This window comes from Acomys minous (assembly GCF_964271855.1).
Source record: "Acomys minous genome assembly, chromosome: 8".
NCBI lineage: Eukaryota > Metazoa > Chordata > Mammalia > Rodentia > Muridae > Acomys > Acomys minous.
This window is the reverse complement of record NC_140489.1, coordinates 87412715-87440255: the sequence shown is the minus strand read 5'-3', so window position 1 is coordinate 87440255 and position 27541 is coordinate 87412715. Positions and strand designations below refer to the sequence as shown.

The 27541-nt window shown below is 40.8% G+C and overlaps 1 protein-coding gene across 10 annotated transcripts in view; it reads left to right on the top strand.

Moving 5' to 3' along the window:
- The window catches only part of KIDINS220 (kinase D interacting substrate 220), a 92738-nt gene that overhangs the window by 9762 nt on the left and 55435 nt on the right, over positions 1-27541 (top strand). For 7 of the 10 annotated variants that reach the window (XM_084792170.1, XM_084792178.1, XM_084792172.1 and 4 more), the window contains exons 3-17: positions 3594-3692; positions 5099-5197; positions 6289-6387; positions 7066-7167; positions 9516-9614; positions 11840-12037; positions 14091-14189; positions 15535-15633; positions 16066-16164; positions 18886-19063; positions 20831-20995; positions 21774-21953; positions 22875-23040; positions 25801-25952; positions 26132-26421. In XM_084792170.1, the coding sequence (XP_084648296.1) occupies positions 3594-3692; positions 5099-5197; positions 6289-6387; positions 7066-7167; positions 9516-9614; positions 11840-12037; positions 14091-14189; positions 15535-15633; positions 16066-16164; positions 18886-19063; positions 20831-20995; positions 21774-21953; positions 22875-23040; positions 25801-25952; positions 26132-26421 (2124 nt within the window). The remainder of the gene's footprint in view (positions 1-3593; positions 3693-5098; positions 5198-6288; positions 6388-7065; positions 7168-9515; positions 9615-11839; positions 12038-14090; positions 14190-15534; positions 15634-16065; positions 16165-18885; positions 19064-20830; positions 20996-21773; positions 21954-22874; positions 23041-25800; positions 25953-26131; positions 26422-27541) is intronic. The other 3 variants (XM_084792171.1, XM_084792177.1, XM_084792175.1) reach the window with 1 other exon arrangement.

Sequence of the window (27541 nt, the reverse complement as noted above, 5' to 3'; positions counted from 1 at the left end):
CTCCCATAACCTCGTTGCCTCAAGTCCCTGCCACTCTATAACATTGTATTAAGTTTCCAACACGTGACTTTTAAGGGATACATTCAAACAATAATGAAGGTTTTGTTTGTTTTGTTTTTTGAGACAGGGTTTCTGTGTGTAGCCCTGGCTATCCTGGATTCACTTTGTAGAGCAGGTAGGCCTTGGAGTCACAGAGATCCACATGCCTCTGCCTCCCTGAATGCTGAGATTACAGGTGTGCACCACTGTGCCCAGCTTGGTTAGTGGGTTCTTAATCCTCTTGATTTTAGAAAGCAGTAGGCTTGGAATTTGGTGGAGTATGTAAGACTAGATATGAAAGAGACTTTTAGTGACGTATTTTCAAATGGAAGGATAAAGTTCTCATGATAGCAAATTTTTATCTCTATAGCTGTGGTTGCTGGATTGCTTGAGCAGGAAGTAGCAGAATCTATAAATAGGCTTTGAGATTCAGTTTACAAGGTAACTTTCTATCTTTAGAAATGTAAAACTCCATGGCAGCCTTTCCCAAAACATCTAGTGTAGCTTACAGTACAAAGCAAAGTGAAACAAAAAGTCCTCAAAAATACCATTGAGTTAGTTTTGTGTTGGGCAACTACTCCTGGGCATGGGGCTTGCTCTGGAGTGTAGTCAGTAGACCCAGTGACACTCCACTGGAGAACACTGGTTTTCCCTTTGCCAACTGGTAGCAACTGCTGGTGGCTTCTTGGTTAGAGGTGGGAACTGTGTATACTTTGCCCTTTTAGTTCTGGAACCGCATCTGGCTTGACTGCTACAGTTTCTGTAAGCTCAAATTGTACGCTGCTTTTTAGAATGGTTGATTAACAAATGTAATGTGGAAATGATAAACCTTTCCACTTGGAAAATCTGTTCATGCGTGGTACCTCAGTCTCTCATCAGTAATATGGCCACTGCATATAATTTAGTGTCCATCATCATAAGAATGCCTGTGTTTGTGCGATTTACTTTCTGCTTCCTTTAAACCAGTATTTATGCTTAACTCTTTACATGCATTATCCTTATAATAACATTTGTTAAATTGTGCCAATATAATTATTTGCTTGTTTGGCTGTTGTCTCTAATAGATTTTTTAAAATTATTTGAGACTTTGTCCATTCATTCATTTAGTCAACAAGTATTTCAGTACCTGGGTGACACTGACCCTCATTTCATGTATAATACTAAATACAAGGGGTTGGAGAGATGGCTGAGTGGTTAAGAGCACTGACTGCTCTTTTAGAGGACCTGGGTTCAATTCCCAGCACCCACATGGCAGCTCATAACTTTCTGTAACTCCAGAATTTAACACCTTCACACAGACATACATGCAGGCAAAATATCAGCGCACATTAAAAAAAAAAAAAAAGGGAGCCACGTGAGATGGCTTACACCTGTAATCCCAGCACTCAGGAGGCAGAGGCAGGCGAATCTCAGTGAGTTCAAGGCCAGCCTGGTCTGCAAAGTGAGTCCAGGACAGCCAAGGCTACACAGAGAAACCCTGTCTTGAAAAAAAAAAAACTAAATACAAAAACATAGTAGACATGTGTTCTACCCTTACAGAGTTAGGAACTTTGGGGAGCACATATAAAAATCAGATGTGAGAGGTTGGAGAAGTGGTTAAGTGGTTAAGATCACTGGCTGCTTGTGCAGAGGACCCAGGTTTGATTCCTAGCACACACTTGATGGCTCATAACTTTGTGTCTTCTGCCTCAGAGGATCTGATGTCCGCTTCTGGCAGAACTACATGTAGTGCTATACAGACATAAAAGTAGGCAAACACCCATACACATATAAGTAAAAAATATTTTTAGAATCAACTGCTAATCATACAAATAAAATATACAAACAATACAGTAAATGAGGGTTAAATGCATAACGAAGGGAGAAAGTGCATGAGGTTGTGTGGGAATGTGCAGGCGGTGGGGAGAGGTGGGCGTGCCCTGGTTTCTCTGCCTTTGGGGCGTTGGTAGTAATTCATATTCTTGTCCCAGAGATTAGAGGGAAACACCCAGGGTTTAGAACATTAGCCCTGGAGAGATAAGTCAGTTTGATCCCCAGAACCCATGTAAAAATGCTAGGGGTGGGCTGGCAAGATGGCTCAGCAGGTAGAGGTGCCTGCCATCAAGTCTGATGCTCAGTCCCAGGAACCTACATAGTAGAAGGAGAGAACCAACTCCCCAAATTTATACTCTGATCACACACACCATGGCAGAACACACAATAACTAAATAAAAGTTAACTTTGAAAAATGCAGAACATAGTGGCACATGCTTATAATCCCAGTGTTGGGAAGGCAGAGAAAGAAGGGCCCTAGGATTCATTCACCAGTCAGTCTAGCCTGCTAGGTGAGCTCCAGGCCAGTGAGAGACCTTGTCTCAAGGGAGGTGCTGGTGCTCCTGAGAATGACACCTGAGATTGTCCTTTGGCTTCCATGCACATGTGAGCATGTCTGTGCGCGCACACACACACTAAAACTACATGGGCTAGAGAGATAGCTCAGCAGTTAAGAGCACTGGTTGCCCTTTCAGAGCACTCAGGTTCAATTCCTAGTACCCACATGATGATGTAATCTCAGTCCCAGGGACCTGATGATCTCATGTCCTTTTCTGGCCTCCATGGGCACCTGGTACACATGTAGTACATATATATGCACCTAGGCAAAGCATCCATATGCGTAAGAGAAATAAATTAGTTAAAAATCAAGTCACAGATATTTCCCCCCACATCAACACACAGTAAGTAGGTGCATAAATGTTTGTATAATTGAACTTAATTTTTGTGTAATTTTTTCCCTTTGTTTACGGCTCTGCCTCTAGTACTGCAGTTTCCTGGCTGTTTGCTTAACTTGGTGCTTCCTAGTCTGTTCCATGTCTTAACATGAAAAGTGGACATGCTTGCGCTGCACTTGCAGCAGAGGGGCCTTGCTGCTGGAGTTCTCTTGTCTTAGAACCACGAGCTGGGTGCAGCCCCCTCCTCTCTGCCCATGGAATCTAGCTATCTATCTCTGCATTCACTTTTGGAAGGTGGAAAATCTGACCCACAAGTTAAGGTTATGAGGGAAGGCTTAAATAGCATGTGCATGTGTAACATCTAGTTATCTCTGCCTGTCTGAGATAAAACATGTGTGATTAAAATGTCATTCTATAGCATATTCTGTCAGGAAAATTACACCACCATAGGTGTTGTGAGATTTCATGTATGTTGTAATTATTTGCCAGATTCTGGTATGTTTACTGATTCTGAATGAATTCATTGTCCCCAAAAGAGATTATTGATATTATGGGGAAAGTCACATTTCTAATGGCTTTGATAGTCATTTATATTTCTAGAGATTGAACACGGGGCCTTGTACAACTGAAGCAAGTGGCCATTACTGTGCTGTATACCTTAACTAGCTTATGACTTTTAAATCCTCAGTAAAGCAGACCTATAGGTGTAGGGCTGTTGGTAAGTTAAAGCGATACAGGGAACACATCAGCTTTGCATAGCTTTGTGAAAAGGCGAGTGAGGTGCATCACAGTGTTGTAGTGAGGGCATATCATGCTGCCAAGCTCACTGTCCTGTTTGCCCTCCAGTGTGGCCAGACTCCCCTGATGATCGCTGCTGAGCAGGGCAATGTGGAAATAGTGAAAGAGCTGATTAAGAATGGAGCCAACTGCAACCTGGAAGATCTGGTATGCATAAAATAACTCACTCATTAGTCGTCTTCCTCTTTACTTTGTTCATAAACCTTATTAAAGAACGATGATTGAAAATTGTACTATGAAGGTTGTTTGTGCTTTTGATCCTAATCTGAGCACTGAGAAGATAAAAGCAAGCAGGTTTCTGAATTCCAGGCCAGCCTGGTCTACATAGAGATTGTGGGCTAGCCAGGGCAACATAGTGAGCCACTGTCACAAAATAAATAAACAAGTAAATATTTTAAAAAGTACTTTGAGATATGTCTCACCTTTGCCTGATGTGCTGCATTGGTTTTTTTTGTTATTGTTGTTTTTGTTTGTTTGCTTTTTTAATCAGGAGAGAATTTTGTGCTTAAAACCAAGTATTTCAGCTCTTCATTAAAAAAAAAAATTCTGTGTACATTGCATGCCTGAAGCACATATCTGTGCAATCAAGTGTCTCTAGACTATTTCTACGTATGAGCTATACTGTTAAGTGAATCTCTGTAATTATAACTGTTAGCTAGTGTTCCTTGACAATGGCCCCTTCTGACCCTGCTTCTGAGGGACAGATCCTCATCCACTTTCCTTGGAGGTTCCTGGCATTCTTAGAATTACTGTCAGGATCACAGAACTACATTATTTTGCTTTAAGTGATCATTTGACTTTTTTTGTTTTTAAGACAGGGTCTCGTTGTGTTGACCTCCCCCCTGCCTCTCCAGGGCTGGGATAAAAGTGTGTGCCACCACCCCTGGTGTGATCATTGGAATTAACTCACTCTCTAAATATAAGTTAGGTCAGCCCGGTGGTGGTGTCACATGCTTTTAATCCCAGCACTTGGGAGGCAGAGGCAGGCGGATCACAGTGAGTTGGAGACCAGCCTGGTCTACAAAGTGGGGCTAGGATAGCCAAGGCTACACAGAGAAACCCTACCTCGAAAAACCAAAAAAAAAAAAAAAAAAAAAAAAAAAGCTAGAACAATTCTGTTCTAATAATTCTTTGTAACAGAATTTCTAATTTCCCCACTTGCAGCAATTGTAGTTTAATATTGTATGAGTGTGTATGCATGTCAGATTTGTTTAATTTGTTTAACAGTTGCTAGCTGCAGGATTGCCCTTGAGGTTTTGGTGGTCGGCTTCTCTCCTTTCTACAAAATGGTATGTGATGAGAGGTGTAGGGAGGAGCCTGGACACGCATCTGTGACGTTGTTCTCTGCACTGTTAGTCCTGACATGCAAGCAGGTGATAGTCTTGACGTAGGCAGATGACATCTTAACACAGCTTCTGCCTTATTCCATAGAGGCTAGCATGGCTCATATTCTATCAGTTTAGATGATCATTTGGCCTGAAAGTTCAGGTGCATCCCTCACTTTGGAATGTTGGTTTTTATTTTCAAACATGCCATTTTGAATATTTTTCAAGGATAACTGGACAGCACTTATATCTGCATCTAAAGAGGGGCACATCCACATCGTAGAGGAGCTGCTTAAGTGTGGCGCCAATCTGGAGCACCGTGACATGGTACGTGCATTTTCTGCATGGTGGCATTAGTTAGCTGAAAGTTACTAGCAGTGATGGAGACACAGAAAACCTTGTCTGTTATTTTATTTTTAAGAAAAGGTCTTCTAGTGTTTTATGGCTTGGGGTTGAATGTTGCAATGACTCAAGAATGTTTGAAATGTTGGTGTTATAGTATCTCCTGGCTAGAATAGTCACCACTTCAGTTTATTCAGAATTGAAAGTTCTCAGCTCATTATTCTTTAATAGATCATAACGGTACTTTTAAGAAAGCTTATTTCCTTTGTATTGGATTTTAAGAGGCATGTCAGATAGTTTTAAATATTTTGGGTAAATTATAGTCTTTAGGATGTTAGTAGATTTATTTATAAATGCAACCTGTCCAGGCTGCTGTCCATGAACGCTGCAGGTCTCAGAGGATGTGGTCCATAGGTATCACCTACCTCCTGTTTGATCATGATCTGGGTAAGGCATAAAAGTGAGAAAAGGGATCAGTTCTGTCTTATTATGAAAGACATTTAACTTTTTAAAAAGTCAATTTTAGCAGTCCAGGCAAGCAAGGAAGCAAATCATCTCTTGCATATATAGGGTACATCACTCATCTGATGGGTTAACAGAGACTCAGAGTCTAAATTTGAAAGACGATGCAGCTTCCTGTCTTTCTCCTCATAGTATTCTGTGCCACACAAGGGTTTTACTTCCATGGTCTTATATTCTCAAACCTAGGAAGGTACAACTGTACTTAGTTTTGATGTGAGACGCCCCAAATATTAGGCTCCTGCCTCTTCCCTGCTTCTTCTTGCTTCCTGGGTACTATGGCTACAAGAAGCCAGAATGACTCTTAGAAGCATGAACATCCCTAGTCCAATATTGGTGATGTTTACTATATAACCCTTGCAGTGATCACTTGTAGACCTAGCCGATTTTGTTCAGTTCATGTTCAATTGCATACTTATTTCTGAGGAGCTGGAGGGTTTAATACTACTGTCGTCATAAAACAGTGCTGTTACAAAGATGTACACAGAGGAAGCCTGATTAAAGGTGTTCCTTGCTTGAGGATGATACAGTTTTACACATCCCTCTTTGTGCTTTAGGGGGGATGGACAGCTCTCATGTGGGCATGCTACAAAGGCAGGACTGACGTTGTCGAATTGCTTCTTTCTTATGGTGCCAACCCAAGCGTCACTGGTTTGGTAAGCATTAATAAAAAAGTGTGTTTTTAATGTGAATGCAAAATTTCCTACGGAATGCTGCAGGCTTTTTATACTTCATAGTGGATAGAGATTTTTTTCAGATCATATTGAATATCATTTAGAATGGCATTTTAAGACCCAGTGAGAATTTTAAAACAGTGATAATTTTGTACACTGTCTTTTTTCTTAGTTCTTCTATTGAAAAAAACAAGTCTTTGAATTCAAATGTTAACCATAATTGTGTAACATTTCAAAAGGAAATTGTGAATTCCTTAGTTACCTTACCTGTTGGTGCATCCTTGCTCTTGAGTTTCTTGAAAAGACGTTTACCAAAAAGCCATACCTTTTTTACATATTCTATTTTTTTTTTATATCTGAACATTTCTATACTGCTTTTAACTTCTTATTCAACTTAGCAATCTTGCCCATTGGCTAGATAATCACATCAAGTTAGTTAACTGCAAAAATAAATGTGTTGATAATAAATGTTTATTAAGGCTTAACACATCTTAGTTGTCAATTATGTATTATGAGTATTTGTGCTTTAAAGTGGAGAATGGCCTCTAAGTTGATTTAAAAACCCATTACTTTGTGTTACTCCTGCTAATATTTATTTAGTAAATGTCCATCTAAAGGTTCTTTTCTTCCTCCATCCTCATATGTCTCTGTGTATCCCAGCAGTACAGTGTTTACCCAATCATTTGGGCAGCGGGCAGAGGCCATGCAGACATAGTGCATCTTCTGCTGCAGAATGGTGCAAAGGTCAATTGCTCTGACAAGGTGAGTTGCAGAGTCTGTCCAGCTTCTGCTTTGTGTTATGGTCACTTAGAGTGTCCAGGTTATATTTTCATTTGAAACTTCCTTAATTTATCTTATTTTTTTATATCAACATTTTTATGGATGCACAGCTTATAGATGGGTCCTCTGTTTATGTTTTGGATTATTGATGTTTATTATATTAAATTCATTGTTCTCAAAAAAGATAGAGATAATGGACTCGTGTCTTCACTGAAGTTTTCTGTTATAACTCTTCTTCCTACTTTCAGTCTTGCCTGTGTTGTTTGTATGACAATGATCTTACCATTCAGGTTCAGTTCGGTTGGCTTGTGCTTAGAATTCTAAAGCTGGTGGTGTGGAGATTAGAACTAATGACTGCGAGGTCCATCTGAAGTGTGGAAGGAAAGACAGCGATGGGCTCCTCAGGGGAAAGGCTGGAGGACACGGGTTAGGCAAGGAAAGCCTACATTGTCAGGACTTGCGCCAGAGACCTAATAGGAAGTAGGGAACAGGAGGAGAGAATGCCATAGCAGAGGTAATAGTCCTGATGAAACAGAGGAAGATAGGATCTGGAGTGTAGGTAAAGGGAGACTGGCCGGGTGACACAGACTGATATTCCTAGTCCTCAGGAGGATCACCAGTTAAAGGCCTGCCTGGACTATGTGCTGGGGCTGTGGGAAGTATGTACATAATTCACTGAGGGGGAAAGACCAGAATTTGAACTTGAGAAAAAGAAGAGACCTTTACTAAGATGGTTTAGCACTAACTGAAGAGCCTTGTGGAGTTGACAAGAAGCAAGGTAAGGAGGTTCCTACCAGATAGCAAGAGTTCTTTGTACCGATGTAAGTGTTATTGTCTGCTCCTTAGGGTCAGGGTGAGCTGGCCAGTGTGATGGAAAAGAGAAAGAACAGACGTTCTAGCATGTACTTTTGCGTATCAGTCTCACAGGAGGTAACAAATGCAGGGGGTGCTCAAGGGATGAGAGCTTATGTTCAATTCCTAAGTTAAGGCTGTCCTGATGAGTACTGAATGTGCATGTCTTTTATCTTTGAAGATAGCTAGGGTATTATTTTGTGGGGTTAGAGAAGGTGCTTCAGACAGACAACATGCTACCTACAAAGCAGGAGGCTGGGAACAATATAGATGTAGGAGCGAAATTGGGGAGTTTAGCCTGGATTCCTTACCCATGTCCCTAAGCCTGAGGCAGTGACCAGGAAAACTCTCTTTCACATGCTTCTCCCCTAGTTAGGCTTCTGCTCCCACTCGCTGTGTTCACATCCTTCAGCTATCAGGGGCACTGCGGGGTACAGTCTCCACAAGTGTGCTTGTGAAGGTGTCTGATGTCATCCATAGAGACTAGCCACTTATGGCTATTTTATTTAATTTAAAATTAAGTAAAAGTAAAAATTCAGTTTCTTAGTCCCTACTAGTCACATTTTCCTTACTTACAGTCAAACATACTTCTTACTGTTTTGGGCAGTGTGGAATAATAGATAATTTTTTATCCCTACTGGACAGGCTGTCAGGGTTTATTAAATGTTTATAACCATAAAAGGGTACTGTGGGTATTCACATGTCTGCTGATTGGCATTTCTTTTATGTGTGATTTATAGTTCTTGATGCTTTCTGATCATGTTTCATAAAAGGTGTTTTCGAACAGTTTCTGGGCTGAAATTATCAAAGACTCATGTTGATTTGGGGTTATGGTTTAATGTGCAGATCATAGACGTTTAGTTTGGGGGTGTGTGTTTGTTTTTTCTTTTCAAGACAGGGTTTCTCTGTGTAGCCCTGGCTGTCCTGGAACTCACTCTGTAGACCAGGCTGGCCTTAGAGATCTGCTGCTGCCTCCCGAGTGCCAAGATTAAAGATGTGTACCGCCACCACCCGGCTTTTTCTGCCTTTTGATAGATCTCTTACTTTGACCCTTTTGGGGCCTCAGTTTCTTGTATGAAAATGTGATACTGTGAATTATGCTCACTCTGTGCTAACGACTGCATGTATTAACTATGTGAAGTTGAGCTGTGCTTGGCACTTGGTTGCTCATTTTTAGACTGTTAAACTTTTCATTAGATCATAAAATATGGGAAGCAGTGAATGCTTGTTAAAAATTAGGGAATGTGTGACTATGTATAAATATTATATGATTGTAAAAGTTAAAGTTGATCAAAAGACATTTCATGTAAAAATGACTATTCAGGACAAATAAGATGAGGAAAATAGGTTTTTATCTAGGACTGAAATTTTGATTGGCATAAGTACTTACCTAAGAATACTCAAAATATAACTTCATTATAAGCTGCTTTCTTTCTATAAGCTGAAAGTAACTTTGAATTCATTACCTGTTTTAATAGTATGGAACAACCCCTTTGGTGTGGGCTGCCAGAAAGGGTCATTTGGAATGTGTGAAGCATTTGTTGGCCATGGGAGCTGATGTTGATCAAGAAGGAGCCGTAAGTACCTCTCCTCTCCTAGCCCTTCTAGCAGAGTAAAGTATTCGTTTTATGGGACTATTTTAAGCTAGTACAAACCTAGAAAAAATTTCATGGAGTTCTTAAATAATTTTTTTTTAAATTTTGAGATAAGACTTCAATGTGTAGTCCAGGCTTTCATTGAACTCATTATCTTCCTGCCTTTGCCTCCCAAGTGCTGGTGTTTCTTAGCTGGTATTAACTTTGAAAGTAAGTATGTTGCAATGTGAAAAACAAAATGACCATTTGCCTTTGAGGATCTGTTGCCAATGTACATAAATCTTGGAAAACTGTAACTATGAAAAATAATTTTCAGTAATCATATAAACTGAAAAATTCTTTAGATCAAGTAGTTTTTCTCCCTCCCCCCTTTTAATTAAGAAAAAATTTTAGTGATGGGATAACAATTGAGATGTAATCTGAATAAATTAATAATTAAAAAAACTTTTTTTGAGACAGGCTCTCACTATGTAGTCCTGGCTGCCCTGGAACTTGCTATGTAGAGCAAGTAGCCCTGGAACTCACAGAGATCCTCCTGCCTCTGCCTTCTGAGTGCTAGGACAAAAGGCGTGTGCCACCGTGCCAAGCTAAGTTGTAATTGTAGGCAAACATCAAGCTCCATTAAAATGCCTTTTCCTTAACAATGTACAGTGATGCTAGACTTTGCGGTGTCTTTATTAGTTATTTTTCCTCTAATAAACAGATGGAGGAAGTCAGAAGTGAACTGTTAAGGTTAAAATTTAATCAAATATAAATGACTACCATTTATTAGTTCATTATTGACCACCATCTGTGAACCTCATATGTGCCAAGAGTGCTGAAGAGCCTCGAGGAACCTCATAAGTAGCTTTTTCTTAGAAATTCCAGGAATATTTCAGGAACTAATATCTGTGTACAGCAAGCAGTTTTAAGGTACTGAGGACTACTACTTGTGGTAATTATTATAATAAGTGAGACAGCCCATGATGGAGTCTGAGAGAAGATACTACCATTAAATCTCTGGACATCTGAAGTAGAGTTAAACTGTGTAGCTCAGACCTGACTTCCTAGAACAATGGCATCTAGTGTCTTTCTCTTCCAGGATGGCAGAAGTGGCTAGTCCTGGCCTTCAAGGCGCCGTTTTCCCTGCTGGAACCACAGCAGGGCCCCAGGACCACTGGCCTCTCCTGACTCTAGCTGAATGCGTGAGGAAGGTGTCAGTGCCCTAAAGGACTACTTAGAGTATGTTAGCGGGCTCTTAGGGTCTCCTAAAGAGCACTTATTAAACTCCTGTTGAGCTGTTTTAGTATAAAACGTTCTTAGTTTCAAGTTTAGTCTGTTTTACTTTGCATTACTTAAATTAGAAAGTATTGAATTTTGAGTCCTTCTTTCAACTTTGTTACATCAGTGAAAGGGTTTGTTCCCTGTAAGTAGATCCAGTTGTAGGTGATCACTAAAATAACTGCACCTCTGGGTAGTCTAGGGACTCTTCAGAGGTAATGTATTTTTGAAAATGAAAATATGGGATGGCTCAGTGGATAAAGTGCTTGCTGCCAACCTGGTGACCTGAGATCTGTCCTCAGGATCCACATGGTGCAAAGAGAAAATGTACTCCTATCACTGATCTTTTGACCTCCATGCCTGAACACATGCCTCCTGCCACTTTGGGCATATATATGTCTGGTTATTTATATTGGCATTTTTGTCAGAAATAAATTTAAAAATTTAATACATTAGTTTATTTATTTATTAGAAAGGGGCATGTATATGCCACTACACACATGGAGGATTCAAAGGACCACCCGAGCCTTCTTGCTGACCCTATGAGAAATAATACTTAGGGACTAGAGGAGGATTAGAGTAGCTGAGCCCTTACCTAGCATGCTCAATGCCCTGCATTAGAGACGGGCACCACTAACTGTTAAAACTTGATTTATATCATTAATTGTATGTATGCGCCTGTCTTTGCCTATGGTTGTGTACATGTGAGTGGGGGTGCCTGCAGAGGCTAGAAGAGGAGCTGTAGTTACTGGTGCCTGTGAGTCACCCAGTGTAGGTACTGGGAATCAAACTCTGGTCCTCTGTAAGAGCAGCAAATACTTTCAACCACTGAGCCATCTCTCTAGTCTTACAACTGCAAATAGCTCACCTATTTGAAAATAGTTTTCTGATTATGGTAGCATAATATGTTTTCTAGAACATACTAATTACTTTTTTTTCTTTTTAAGAATTCGATGACTGCGCTTATTGTGGCGGTGAAAGGGGGCTACACACAGTCAGTGAAAGAGATTTTGAAAAGGAACCCAAATGTAAATCTAACTGATAAAGATGGAAATACAGCTTTGATGATTGCATCGAAGGAGGGACATATAGAGATTGTACAGGACCTGCTGGATGCTGGAACATACGTGAACATACCTGACAGGGTAGGGAACCTACTTCAGATTTGTCTGCGGTGGTGACGCAGACAGAAAATTAGCTAACAACTCCTTACCATCAAGAGCCATTGCCTATGATATCAACCTGCTTTAAGAGAAGTTTTATTTTTACCTTTGAAACTAGTAAATTAAAATTTCCAGTCTTGTCCTTGCTTATTTTTGTCACATACTTAGTTTTGTTACTAGAAATGCCACACTCTGGTTGATTTGTAACTCTCTTTAATGAACATCTCTATTCGTGTTTTCCACAGCCGATGTTATTCATTGTCCCAGGACTTGAGTACTACCTTCATACTTAGGATTGTTTTCTCTTGCATGACTTCTTTCCTGAGATTACATGTGCTTGTGCAGAACTCTCCACTTGAATGTATGTTTAGTGAGCTTTTAAAAACATACAGCAGAATAAAATGGAAGTGGGATTGTTTATTTTTTACTACCTCAAGCCATTTTCCTCTCGGTTTTCTCTGTCTCAGCAGATGATCTCAGTACCCATTCTGATGCTTTCTCTTTCCTTTACCCACCCCATGCAGTTCTGTTGACTTGATGTAAAACTTAACCCTTCATCTATCTGGCTTCATCATCACTATTGCCTCCTCGGCCTAAGCCACCCTCTCCTGGTGTTAAAAGGATCAAGACAGATTCTCTATGGCCTCTGCTTTACTCTGCGTGTTGTTGAATGCATGCATTTCTTTGTGGAAGCCACCCAAGTCTTTGTCTTACACTTTGGATATGTACTTCCCTTTTAGTTTACAGACCCTGTATGTCAGTGTCCTTACTTGAGTTCTTGACCTCATCTTAAGCCACACTCCCTGTTCAGAAGGTAGCAGCCCCATCAGGTCCCTTCTTTCTTGTGCATGTTGATCTTGTCCCGCTGTGGGGTAGGGCCATGTGACCAGCTGCTTTCAGTCTAGAATGCTGTCTGCACATAGTGGCTCCTGTTGTTCATTTTACCTCTACCTAGTCAGAATGGTCATCTTCAGCTATCCAGTCCAAAGGGGCTGCCCTTTGAATATGCTGTTCTATTTGCATAGTGTTTGTTTTGGTTTGCTTAATTGTATGTTGTTTTTGTTTGTTAAACTGTAAGTCTGCTTACAGCTGGGGCCTCATTTATCTTGTTTCCCAGTGTCTAGAATGGTGCCTACCATGCTGTAACAGGGCAGTGGTTTACTTACCAGTTTACTGGTTCTCACTCACACTAATGCTTACAGTTTTAACTACAACTGCTCTGCCATGGGTTTATGTAAGCTGTTTGTGGGGAAGCTAAAGTACTACACCACAGTGTTAGAGTTAGAACCATCAATGAACAGTTGACTTGCAGCATGTTGGAGCCTTCGAGAGGGAAGCAGGCAACAGCTCAGGAGCTTACTTGGCACAGAAGTCTACAACTGACCTGCAGTTTAGCAATAAAATGACAAGATACCTCTGTCCATGGCAGAGTTAGTATTTGAAGTACAGGGAAGCTGATTCAAAACCAGCTGTTGCTGGTTGAATGTCATCTGAGGAGCTATGCTTCTGAGGTAGTTAACTTGGTACAATTCTTATACAGGAGGATGAAATAGCCTATATGCTCTTAGCCTGTGGCTGCCCACTGCCTATTTCCACAAACACTGGTGTGGGAGCCAGTCCTTCTGTCCATCAGAACCATAATGTTATGCCAGCTCTATGCTCCTAATTTAGAACCTGTTGCTTTTATCATGTGGCAGTCTTTGAAGGAGATTTATTATGTAAATCGAAACTGTCAGCTAGTGTGCATAATGGAGAATCATCTTCAAAGAGACTGGATTCCATCGGAGTAATTTGTCTTTTTAAGTTTACATCATGAGATTTCGTGAGTCCTTATTCTAAGGACTAATGTCCCTGGGTCTTACTCAGAAGGTTGCTACTATCAGATATTATCAGTTAGTTAAAAATCTCATTTTAGTAATATTCTTTTTCAAAGATATTTTTAGAACAAATCACTTGTGTTAATAAACGAGTAACCTTAATTTCAGAACTGCTCATTTGTTTAGTTAATTGACCCTCTTTTTTTTTTTTCTTTTAGAGTGGAGATACTGTGTTGATTGGTGCTGTTAGAGGTGGTCATGTTGAAATTGTTCGAGCACTTCTCCAAAAGTACGCTGATATAGACATTAGAGGTCAGGTATGTGCACTCAGATTGCGGTGACCATGAACTCATGTGTCAAGTAGTCAGGATGTCACTCCTCCTACTTTCTAGGGAGATTTAATGCATTGCTGTGTTATTGTTGTTGTGTTTTATTGACACTATTCTAAAGTTCCATAATTAATGTCCACTTAAATTCAGATACAAGTAAGAAAGTTCCATCCACATCATTCTGGGCTGGTAGTGAAACCCTGTCTCAAAAATAAAACAAGGAGCTGGAGGTGGTTAGCTGGTTAAGGGTGCGTGCTGGGCTGGGTGAGGACTGAGGCTCATCTCCCAGCACCCATGCTGGGTGGCTCACAGCTTGCCTTAACTCCTGCTCCAAGGGACCTGACCCCCCATTTCTGGTCTCAGAGCTTTTGTACAAGGAGTGCAATTTTAAAAAAACACACGATTTTTTTCAATTATCGTGAGCTTTAATGTAGAGAAAGAGGAAATAAAGGAAAGCCTTTAAAGCAGGTGGGACTAGAGCTACATTTAGTGATGGAGTTAGTTTTAGCAGGTCAGAGAAAAGAAGTCGGAGGGTTTCAGCGAAGCACAGGTGAGTATAGAAGAAAACTTGAGACTGGAGAGGGAAAGACTGCTGTAGCTATAGAGAGTCCATCTGTCGCTGGTGTTGGGGTGAAAGACCAGGCAGGGAATAGAAAGAGAAGTAGTTCGGCCCACTAAGTGCCCTGAGTAGCTAGTGCACATTTCTTAGGCTGGAACTAACTCCCTTAGGGAAGTGTTGGCATAGCAAACCTAGTGTGGCAGCTACAGGAGTCGTCTTCTCAGGTAAAGCCATCTTTTCACTAATGGCTGGTTCCTGAGCATCAGTTTTTAATTGATGTTCTGTAGCTCTGCTTTCAGGTCTATGTGAATCAAAGGTTTGGTTTTTGAGCCAGATAGGTTGCTGAAGTATAGGGGCCAGGGCGGATATAGGTTGAGAACAGCACAAATAATAATGCCATTGTTAGTCAGAAGCAGTCCTACTCACTGTCGACACTGGATCAGCATATTACTAATGACTTGTCCAAAATAGAAGAGTTCAGGTATTGGTGACTTCTAACCTGTTTTATATCCCTGAGATCTGACTGCATTATGAGGTCTTGGGCTCTACCCTGTACCACAGAGACGAAACAAGAGCACAACTTATCAACTCTTTTTATTTAAGTAATACTAGGTTTTCTAGGATCTTTTCATAAAGAATTTCTCAAAAGTAAATCCTAGATATCATGTAGGTTGATTGATGTTACCTTCCACCAGCCTAAATATTCATGATATTTTCCTTTATAAATAGCAGTTTTTAATACTGCATCTTACATGACTTTCTCCCATTATACAGGACAATAAGACTGCATTGTATTGGGCTGTTGAAAAGGGAAATGCGACAATGGTGAGAGATATCCTGCAGTGCAATCCTGATACTGAAATATGCACGAAGGTATAGACGGTGTTCTGCTCTCTCAGCTGAGTGATTTTAGAGTTGCGGAGGTGATGCCCTGGGTCAGAAAGCACACTGTCAGCCATTCGCAAGCGTCCTGTTTGGAATGTAGAACACATTTGCTTTAGACAGCCACAACGTGAGCTGTGTGTGGTTCCCCATGTCAGGCATTTTAGCTTCATGTGAAACTGTACAAGACTTTGATGGTTGTAGCTAATGAAGTTAGCTGTGTATGCAACTGTTCTATGGGAAATATACTTGTAACTCTGATATAAAGGTTAAAGTGCCTTAGTAATATGAAGTACTTTCCATACAAACGACTGGTTAGAAAAGGAGAGGCCTTTCCTGGTCAGTTGAAGGTTAGGTTTTCTTTAGAGTGTAGCCTTGCTGAAGTATAGGAGAGCTGTGTCTAAACCTTGTCTGTGCCCACAGGATGGTGAGACACCACTGATAAAGGCCACCAAGATGAGAAACATAGAAGTGGTGGAGCTACTGCTGGATAAGGGAGCTAAGGTGTCTGCTGTGGACAAGGTAAGAACAGAGCTGTGCACAGAGGCCTGGGTGAGGTGCTGGTAGACTGGTGTGCACATCTGGTGGAGCACAGAGGCCTGGGTGAGGTGCTGGTAGACTGGTGTGCACATCTGGTGGAGGTGCTAGAGGTCTACCTTTATCATGTGTATGAAGAGATGAGCAATTGGGATTTTGATTTTGTTCCAACATCGTATTGTAGAGTGAACAGGCTTAGTGCGTTATCTGTTTTCCTTCCTTGACTACCCCATAAGGAGGGGCTGCTTATCCCAGGAGAAAATACAAAGGGGCTGGGGGGGGGGTGCATTCTCCAAGTAGACGGTAGACTGGCACTGATGGTCTCTAACAGAGGACTGAAGTCCAGTTCCCAGCACAGTATGGAGCAGCTCACAATTGTGACTCCAGCTCCAGGACATCTGATGCCTTCTTCCTGCCTCCCTAAGGACACACAATCACATGTGCATGTCCACACACAAACACATCAATAAAAGTTTTAAAAACTTAAATTAAGAAGGACATAGAGTTAAAACAAGGCTTTTTGAAATTGAAAACTTCTGCTGGGTGCACGGGGCATGCCTTTAATCCCAGCATTCAGGAGGCAGAGGCAAGCTGATTTCTGTGAGTGTGAGGCCAGCCTGGTCTATAAAGACAATTCTAGGCTAGAGAAAGTTACATAGTAAGATGACGCTGTCTCAAACCAAACCAAAAAGAAAAAAAGAAAAAAGAAAAGAAATTGTTGTATTACCTATTTCTATTTCTTGTGCCACTGACTCATAGTTGACAGTGTCCCTCCACTTTGGAATAAGAAACACATTGACATCCCCTATATAGAAGCATCATGGAACATGCTTATAAGTGATTGTTTTGTGGTCATTGTGTGTTGCTGTGGGAGACAGAGTCAGTACATACTTGCTGGCAAATGCTCATGGTAAGGGAATTGATAGGATTCCCACTTGTGCTTGGACAAGAAGGAGGCTGTGAGAGTTCTTACCTGTGATGCTGGAGATAGAACTGGGGACTCTGCACCTGCAAAGCCAAGTGCTGTTCCACTGATGTGTGCATGGTCCTTTAGTGTTTGAAGTGACACCTATGTGAGCTTTTTTCTTTCTTTCTTTCCTTTGGTCTTTCGAGACAGCATTTCTCTGTGTAACAGCTCTGGCTGTCCTGGACTCACTTTATAGACCAGGCTGACAGAGATCTGCCTGCTTCTGCCTCCAGAGTGCTGGGATTAAAGGCATATGCCACCATGCCTGGCGCCTATGTGAGTGTTGAATCTGGCTTTACACAAAACAAACTGTGAAATAAGATGTTTACTCTTAGCCATTGTTGCTCTGTGTTTATTTTCAGCATATTTGCAGGTATGCTTATATTTTCCAGAGATTTTGTGTGCTGAGGATATTTTGCTTTCTCACAGGTTTGAGAATGTGAAATGGAGTTGGGTAGTTCAGGTATATTGACTTTGAGGGCTGATACACAGTCAGGGAACTGTGACGAGAGGCATTGGGAAATGTAGGCTGAGAATCTGGCAAGACACCCAGAGTGGGGATGGGACCTTGGGGGTTAGTGTAGGGTGTGTGAGTGCCTGGTAGCGATGAGGACAGAAGTGTAAAGAACAATCAAAGCAGTCAATGCTCACTTATGAGAGTGTGTCATGTTGTTGGTTTTGTAATTAATCTTGGTTATCAAGTTTTTTCCTTTTATGTCATCAACTATATAAATTCAGAACCATTTTATCTTTGTATCTTCCAGCACACAGAGTTCTTTCTTTACATTTGCTCAATTCAGTACCTATTGAACCATGTGCAAAACATAGGAAGAGAACTTAGAGAGGAAGTAGACATGAGGTAGAAGAACAGTTTGGATAAGGTTCTTTCTAGGACGGTGGGAGAGACACACAGGCCTCTTCTATTTATGTCTCAGAGTGGCCAGGGCAGAAGAGCTGGGGATTCAATGTCTAAGTTTTATGTCATGGATTATCTTCAAGGGATGGTTTGTCAAGCAATGAATAGACTACTTGACTTGGCAGACTGGAAAGGGCTTTTACAAGTATGAGGTTTTCTTAGCGTGGGATGTGACTACTCACGTGATTGGTGAATCTCATAGTGGAAGAGGCTTTCAATGGCCGGGAGTGAAAGATGAAGAGACTGGAAGATACTTTAATGCTCAGAGAGGGGAGATAAGGCATAAAGGACTCTGGTGGAGAGTATACAGTCATGGATTTAAGGACTCCATAATGGCAAATGTGTGACAAGAGGCTAAAGGGACTGATGGGATTGATCACAATGGATGAGTACTGGCATGCAGGCTGGTAGAAGGAAGCCATGAACTAGAAGATAAACTAGTTGAGGAAAGCAGCTGATGTCCTTGGGCAGGGAATGTTCTGATGGAAGGAAGGGTGCTGAGGAGTGAGTCCTGCCTGGGAGGCATGCATGGCAGAGGCTGCTGCTCTTTAAATGAGGCGCAGGGAGTGAAGAAGCTGCATTCTAGAAGCCAGGGGGATATATTTCTGAGAAACACTTACATAGAGCTAGGGAAATAAACTGTGAGGAGCACAAAGATCCAAATTCATATTATGGTTATACCATTTATGAGAAATATAAGCCTCCAGATCATCTGCTTTATAGAGGGATGAAAATTGTCACTTGGAGCTTTAGAGGCATGAGAAGTGTTGCTCAGAGCTGCCCCTGAGAATAAGCAAGTTCAGCCTGTGCTGCCATTTTACAGAAAGGCGACACTCCTCTGCATGTTGCCATACGAGGGAGGAGCCGGAGACTGGCAGAACTTCTTTTACGGAACCCCAAAGATGGGCGACTGCTTTACAGGCCCAACAAAGCAGGCGAGACTCCCTACAACATTGACTGCAGCCACCAGAAAAGCATTTTAACTCAAATATTTGGAGCCAGTAAGTAATGAGTTTTGTCCCTGACTGAGCCTGCTCATGCACGATTGGGTGTGTGTATACATAATTGTGTGTATGTGTGTGTGCATGTATGCATTTGCATTTATTTGTGTGTATCTATGTGCGTATACATGCACGTTTTGCTGGAGTTTGAACCCAGAACCTTGCCAATACTAAGAAAGAGCTTACTGCCTGCTTGAGTTTGTTTGTTTGTTTGTTTGTTTCGAGACAGGGTTTCTCTGTGTAGCCTTGGCTGTCCTAGACTCGCTTTGTAGACCAGGCTGGCCTTGAATTCACAACAGTCTGCCTGCCTCTGCCTCCCAAGTGCTGGGATTACAGGCATGTGCCATCACGCCCGGCTTCTGCTTGAGTTTTTTAAATAATGAATTTCCAGTAAAAACACATGGAAAATAAATGGTTCACCATACCTGGCCCAAAAAAGACTTTAAAAGTTTTTATTATCTTTATTCATTTTATTTTATTATGTGTAAGTGTTTGCCCACATGTATATATGTCTCTCCAATCTCTTCACCAACAAAAAAAATTTTTTGTGTGTGGAGGAAGGTTTCAAGGCAGGATTTCTATGTGTCTCTAGCCCTGGCTGTCTTTGAATCACTCTGTAGATCAGGCTGTCACTGAACTCATAGAGGTCTGCCTGCCTCTGCCTCCTGAGTGTTGGGGGATTAAAGGCGTGTGCCACCACCACCCAGCTAAAGATTTTTTAAAGATCATTTGTAGGCTAGAGAGATGTTTCAAAGGGCTGAGCTCTTGCTGTTTAAGCCTTGTGACCTGAGCCTGGTTCCTGAAACTCGATATTATGTGGGAGAACGAAACTGATGCTACTGAGTTACCTAGCCCCTTGCTTCCTATATGCATTGCAGTCTTCTCCCATGGTTGTCATAATAAATTAAATACTTGGCTAGTCTTACACTCTTAAAGACATTCTTAAAATTTTATTTATGTGTATGCTTCTATGTCTGAATGTAGACACGCGCGCGAGTGTGTGTGTGTGTGTGTGTGTGTGTGTGTGTGTGTGTGTGTGTACGTGTACACGCGCGCGTATCTATAAAGGATGTTGAATCCCCTGGAATTAGAGTTGCAGGCCATTTTGAACTTCTCAGTATGGATGCTGGGAACCAGACTTGTGTCATCTGGAGGAGCAGGAAGCCCTATTAACCACTGAGCCACCTCTTCAGCTCGTCTTATATTTTGGCTTTTCATCTTTAAAAATACTCTTGTGTTTTTTTTAAATTGTCCTAATTTAGGAGGAATTGGTACCTGAGTCATTAAACCTTTCTGCCAAGAATTATTTTGTCTTTGATTATTATATTCTTCAGTAACACTTTATAGTGTGTGTACTATTTAAAAAATTCTGGAATTGAAATGGTCTTGAACTTTTTTCCCATCCACGGTTCTAAGAATTGAACCCAAAGCTCATGTATGCCAGCAAGTGCTCTACTGCTGAGCTGTGTCCCCAGACCTGAAATATGTGATAAGTGATAGAGAAGAAAGCATAATTTGCTAGCTCTTTTTTTGCTGCACTTCAGTGTGATGTATCTTACCATTAACTGATAGTTAAGTTATAATAGATATATGTTCCTCAAAATACAGTGTTTGTGTAAGAATCTCTGAAGCCATTTCTACATAGGCTTAAATGTTCCAGATGAGGTTGCCACCTCCCACCCCCCATATACAGTAGGTTAGAATTGGCGTTCCTCTGTAAGTGATCCCACTGTTTAATGTAAGGATGTCGTGTGCTTCTAATTACAGGACACTTGTCTCCTACGGAAACAGACGGTGACATGCTTGGTTATGATTTGTATAGCAGTGCCCTGGCAGATATTCTCAGTGAACCTACCATGCAGCCACCCATTTGTGTGGGGTTGTATGCACAGTGGGGAAGTGGGAAGTCTTTCTTACTCAAGAAACTAGAAGGTAAAGACATGTTTTATGAAGTCTTTAGATAGTCATTTTCTGTGCAGTAGAAGCTCTGTGGGTTGCCCTGCCACCATCTGCTGCAGTAGTTGGCATTTCTTTCCCTCTAGTTGATCCTCCCATGAGTTTTCTTTTTAGAACATGTCCAGTTGTGGGCCAGCCCTTGGGAGTGCGATTCACACACTCTTCACACACTTAGCAATTTGCAGGCCCTCCAGTGAGCTCTGTGCTGCAGGCAGCACCAAGTGCCCTTGCTAATAACGCAGACCTTTTCTCTCTGTTAGCAGCCATTCTTGTCCTTCAAGGACATGCTTCAGTGTTGGAATAAAATGACTTCACGTTTTGTAGAAAGAGTGACGTGCGGCTCTCATCAGGCTGAATGTATTATACGTTTGAGAACCGCAGTGGGGGTGAGGGGATCCGAGAGGAGTGGTGTTGATGTGTACTTTTGAGACAGAGTACTGTTTCTGTTTTTGCTTTCGGAGCAACATTTTACTTAGTATAAACCCTAAATGCCAGTATCAGTAAAACCTTGACAGATGAGAAAATAATAGACAAAAGAATTTATGCATCTTCAGTATGAAGCAGGGCTGTGGGGGAGCAGGGGGAAGGTGTGCACTGCGGAGGGGCTCAGACTGATTAAGAGAAAATGTTGGTTTATCTAAGGTACTTGTTACCTCCCCAGTACAAGTTGATATTAACAACGGGAGTGTTAAAGAGTGAGTTAAGAGTTACATTTAAGCAAAACAAACAAACCTCACTTTAATTTTTCTTTCAGATGAAATGAAGACATTTGCAGGACAGCAGATTGAGCCCCTTTTCCAGTTCTCCTGGCTCATAGTGTTCCTCACCTTGTTGCTGTGTGGGGGGCTGGGCCTGGTGTTTGCTTTTACGGTTGATACAAATCTCGCCATTGCAGTTTCACTGAGTTTCCTGGCTGTCTTATATATATTCTTTAGTAAGTATTTGGTGTGTTTTTTAAAAAATATTTTTCAGAAATGGACAAAAACATCAAGTGCTTGTAACTTAAAACACCTGTCTCTTAAGAATCTACTCAATCTTTTTGCCAGGCATGGTGGCACACACCTTTAAATCCCAACACTCAGGAGGCCGAGGCAGAGGCAAAGGCAGGTGGATCTCTATGAGTTCGAGGCCAGCCTGGTCTACAAAGTGAATCCAGGACAGCCAAGGCTACACATAGACAACCTGTCTTGAAAAATAAGACAAAACAAAACAAAAATTGATTTTATAATTGGCTGAAAAAATTGATGTATTTGCTACTTTATAACTACTGTACCAGTGTTCAAACCTTACTGGAGTAGCTTTAAGAACCAGTGCATCTACTTCCTCATAGCACAGCTGGGCTGACTCTAACCTACAGGGGTCTGCTACACAGTGGCAATGAAGACACCCATTACCCTCCATTACACTGCAGTGCACATTGCTAAAGAGAAGGCTCTGTGGCCATTGCTGGCTGTCTCTTGGACCTCTTGACCATTGCTATGATTTTCAGTTTTTCTGAAAGCAAGCTAGGAAAGCAAAACAGGATCTCTGTTTCTTAGGGCTTCTTCAGTTTTAAGAAAGGAAATAGATTCATTATTGAAGGAAGTCCTAACTTTAGCAGTTGCAAACATGACAAACCCAGCTCCTTTGTGACTGAACTGCCAACCCGACTTATAAGGCTTTGCTTTCATTTAAGATTCCAAGGCAATTTTTTTAGTTTCCATTTTCACAAATCTTCTATATGTTAAGAAGGTCCTTGAGGAGCATGTAAGAGTTAGTGTGGACCATGAACAGTTACATAGAGTTAGCACCTCTTTACCTGATAATGACTCTAGAGAAAAAAAGCTGCCTAACTATCTCACACTGTGAATTTCAGTCGTCATTTACTTCGGTGGACGACGGGAAGGGGAGAGTTGGAACTGGGCCTGGGCCCTCAGTACCAGACTGGCAAGACACATTGGGTATCTGGAGCTTCTCTTCAAACTGATGTTTGTGAACCCACCTGAACTGCCAGAACAAACTACTAAGGCTTTGCCTGTGAGGTGAGTCAGTCCCTTTGACAGAAGGAACCTTTAGTAAGGGTAAACAAAAGAGTTGAAAGAATTTTATAAGGCATCATATTCTAAACATATTGGTATCTTAGTCTTAAAGCATGCACCAGTACCTTTGAGAAATGCTTGATAGTGTATCTCCTTCCTGTGCATGAGGTCACGTTTCCACAGGGAGAAACCTGTTTATTTTTTATTGTATTTTATTTGTACAGGAACCTCTCCCACTTCCTGGTACCTGTTACATACGTAGGTTTTTTCTGGGAGCAGTGCCCGGGTCTAAACCATGGTTTCACTGAGGAACCCTCCACAGTGGGGCCACACCTCACCTGTCACCATCCTTTCTGACGCCTTGGAAGGAGTATTGAGCTTCAGGGTGGAGTGCTGGCTGCTCTTCCTCATCTCTGCAAATAGACGTGTGTGTCCTAAGTTATTGTGCATCTCACACAGAAGATCATGAGAAAAACGTGGATTAAGGGGATAAAGAAAATGTATAATGTTCTAGATGAAAGAAAGTTTTTTGGTCTTGTTTTTAAGTTATAAAATTAAGAGCAAAAAACTTCCATAGGAGTTAGGAAAAGGAATTAAAAATCTGTTTAAAAAGGTTGAGAAGTTTTAAATTATAATAAAATTAAGTATGTATAATTAAGATGAATGTAAGTCATTCTAACCATTAAAACTGTACTAGGAATATAGGTGAGAAAAATAAAGGTTATAATATTACAAGTACAGCTGGCCTTCTTTACATCTGAACTCTGCATTTGTAGATGCAACTAACTGTGAATTGTAAATTTTCTTTAAAAATTGCCCCTGTATTATGATGTTTAGACTTTCATTATATTATATACTGTATTAGATATCATACATAATCCAAAGATGGCTTAAAGTAGATCAGAGTATGTGCATATTGTATTTTATATGAGAGACTTGGGCTTATCCTAGAACCAGCTACCTATGAATACTGAGGAGCTATTGTAATTAGCATGTAAATTTAAGTATTAGAAAGATTGAAACTTTACCTCTTTTTAAAAAATACTTACTTCATTTTTGATTTGTGTGTGTGTGTTTATGTACACGTGTGTGTGGATGTCTGTGGAGGCCAGAAGAGGGTTTCGGATCCCCTGATGCTGGGGTCTCAAGACTGAGAAGTCGTAAAGGCAAATGTTTGATGAGGTTGGAGAAATGGCTCTGTGGTTAAGAGTGCTTGCTGCTTTTGCAGAGGACCTCAGTTTGGTTCCAATACCTACAATGGGTGTCTCACAACCACTTGTAACTCTAGTGCACGTGTATGCGTGCACACACATACACATGTGTGTGCACACAGGCACAAATTAAAAATGAAGTAAATACATATATTATTTGTGTTTGTTTGTTTTTTAAGACAGAGATTTTTTGTGTAGCCTTGGCTGTCGTGGAACTTACTCTGTAGACCAGGCTGGCCTCCAACTCAGAGATCTGCTGCCTCTGCCTCCCGAGTGCTGGGATTAAAGGTTGTGCCATCATACCTGGCCAAGTAAATATTTTTTAAAAGAAGTTTAAAGTTTAAAGAAAAGTATATAATATAGAATAACACAATTGGAGGAAATATTTACAGAAAATTAAAACAATTTAAATTAACAGGATGGTAATTTTAGAACAACTAAAATAGTGTCAGTTAAGATGACTATATAGGTACAGTGTCATTCCAGATTGAAATTTGAAACATGTTTTATCTACTGGGTTGAAGTGAGAATTTCATTTAGAGATGCAATGAAAAGAGTGAATTAATGCAGAAATAATTCAGAGACTCGGGATATCTGTAAATCAATTATTTTGAAGAGCAAGTCTGAAAAGGATATTTTACAATTATTTCTAAATCCTTGGTATATGTTAAATCCATAAATAAGAAGTTAGAAAAGTTTATTTAATTTTATTATTTTTTAGGATTTATTTATCTTTATTTTAAGTGTGTGGGTGCTTTGCCTCATGTATGTCTGTATACCCTGTGCATGCAGTGAATGTGGACTTCAGAAAAGGGCATCAGATCCCGGGACCTGGAGTTATGTCATGCGGGTGCTGGGAACTGAACCTGGGTCCTCTGGAAGAGTAGCCAGTGCTGTAAGCACCGAGCCATCCGTCCAGCAGAAATCTTGCTTCTGATTGATATTTCTGGGCTTGGAATTCCTGTGTGTAGTGCAGACATTCCTGCTCTGATCTCTTTGGCTGCTGCTATTAGAGCGCTCCTCTTGGGCATACTTTCTGACAGGCAAGGCTGTGCTGTCATGCTCCCTTTTGCTGCTAGCCCGTCATACACCTTCCCAAAGAGAGTCTCTAGCACCCTCAGAGTAGAAGGTACGTAGTTACGGGTCCTTCTCTATTCCCTCAGAACTTTAAAAGCAATGTGCCGAAAAGAACATCAAGAAAAATACAGAGTAAGTGGGGCCTGAAGAGATGGCTCAGTAGTTAAGAGCGCTAGCTGCTCTTCGAGAGGACCTGGGTTTGATTCCTGGCACTAACGTGGTGCCTCACAGCCATCTGTAAACCTAGTTCTAAAGGGTCAGACTTCCTCTTCTGGCTTCCGTGGGCACCAGGCATACATGCAGTGTGTAGAAATAAAATTAAAATTAAGATAACTTTTAAAAGAAGAAACAGGCACTGTCTTTGAAAAAATAAAGGAAATAAGTGATAGAGATGAGATTCATGTGTTAGAAGTTGCTGCATTAGAACTTGTTGCATTCGATAGCTAAGTAACATCTTGCTTGTTCTTCCCGCAAGGTTTTTGTTTACAGATTACAATAGACTCTCCAGTGTAGGTGGAGAAACTTCCTTGGCTGAAATGATCGCGACCCTCTCAGATGCTTGTGAGAGAGAGTTTGGCTTTTTGGCTACCCGGCTTTTTCGAGTATTCAAGACTGAAGATACCCAGGGTAGGATTCCTTTCCTCCCTCCTGTGTTTTTAGGGGTAAGGAAGGGAGTAAGTGTTTATTTATCTTCATGAGACCATGTCTTGGACCTCAGAGTCATAATATGCTCTTGACCATAAAGATTACAATATCCTGGGTACGTGATACGGTAAAAATTGTTAATTCTACTTGTTCTATTACAGGTAAAAAGAAATGGAAAAAAACATGCTGTCTCCCATCTTTTATCATCTTTCTTTTTATTGTTGGCTGCATTATTGCTGGAATTACTCTTTTGGCTATATTCAGAGTTGACCCAAAACATCTGACAGTGAATGCTATCCTCATATCAATTGCATCTATCGTGGGGTTGGCCTTTGTGCTGAACTGTCGTACATGGTGGCAAGTGCTGGACTCTCTCCTGAATTCTCAGAGAAAACGCCTCCACAGTGCTGCCTCCAAATTACATAAGTTGAAAAGTGAGGGATTCATGAAAGTAAGTACTCATCACTCATCATTCAGAAAACTGTAGTGGCGATATGCTGCCATTGCCGTGCTCACCTGGGCATGCTCTCGGAATGGTAAAGGGTTACATTTAGGTTTTTAATTGTTGTTTTGTTTTCATTTGTTCAGTGGTAGGGATTGAATGTACCACTCAGCTACATGCCCAAATCTGTTGCATTTAGTTTAGTTTAATTAGTTTGTTAGGTTTATGGCACAGCCTCTGTTATCAATACTTATGACCAGAGTGCTAGATTTGTTCCAGTTGCTGGACCTGCATTGGTCCAGCGTAGTCAGACTCAGTATCCACAGTTTACATTAGGTTCAGTCTTGTACATTCTTTGGGTTTGCACAAATGTGTGATAGCATACCCATGGTTATAGTATTGTGTTACTATCATGAAAGCCCCACCTCCACCTGTTCAGCCTTCTGTCTCTCCTAGGCCCAGTAAATGCTAGTAAGTTTACCATCTCAGTAGCTGTGTCTTTCCCAGAATGTGTGTGGTTGAACCATGCAGTATTTAGCTCTTTCATATTGGTTTCTTTTTTTTTTTTTTTATCATGTATATACTTTAATGTACATTTTTACACATGTACTTCCATATATATATTCACATATGTTCTCACTTATGAATAATATTAAAGCACTATATAAGTACTACAAATATTAAGAATATAATAGTTTTTCGTGTAAGGTGATATGTAGGTGAAACTTAAGATAAAATGCATAACAATAATTATTATAAACTCTGGTTAATTATTGATGATTCAAATCCTAGAGATAGTATGTAATAAAACTTTAAAAGGTTAAGTTTGAATATTACTGGGCATATCACCCAAGTTAGGAAGTAAACAAAAGTCACCTATATGAGTACCCTAAAATGAAGACTCATGAGATCCCTCTTGAATGTTATATAAGCAATAAACAGTCAGTTTGCTTAGCCAACCAGAAGAATCTCCTGACAAGACTGTCTGTCCTTTCCTTTCTGACAGTCTGAAAAGTGTACATACCATCCAAGATACAGCTTTTGGGCTGTAAGATGCCTCACTCATATTGGTTTCTTTTGTCCCTTTCATAGCTTAAAATCTCATTGCTTTTTAGGCCTGCATTACATT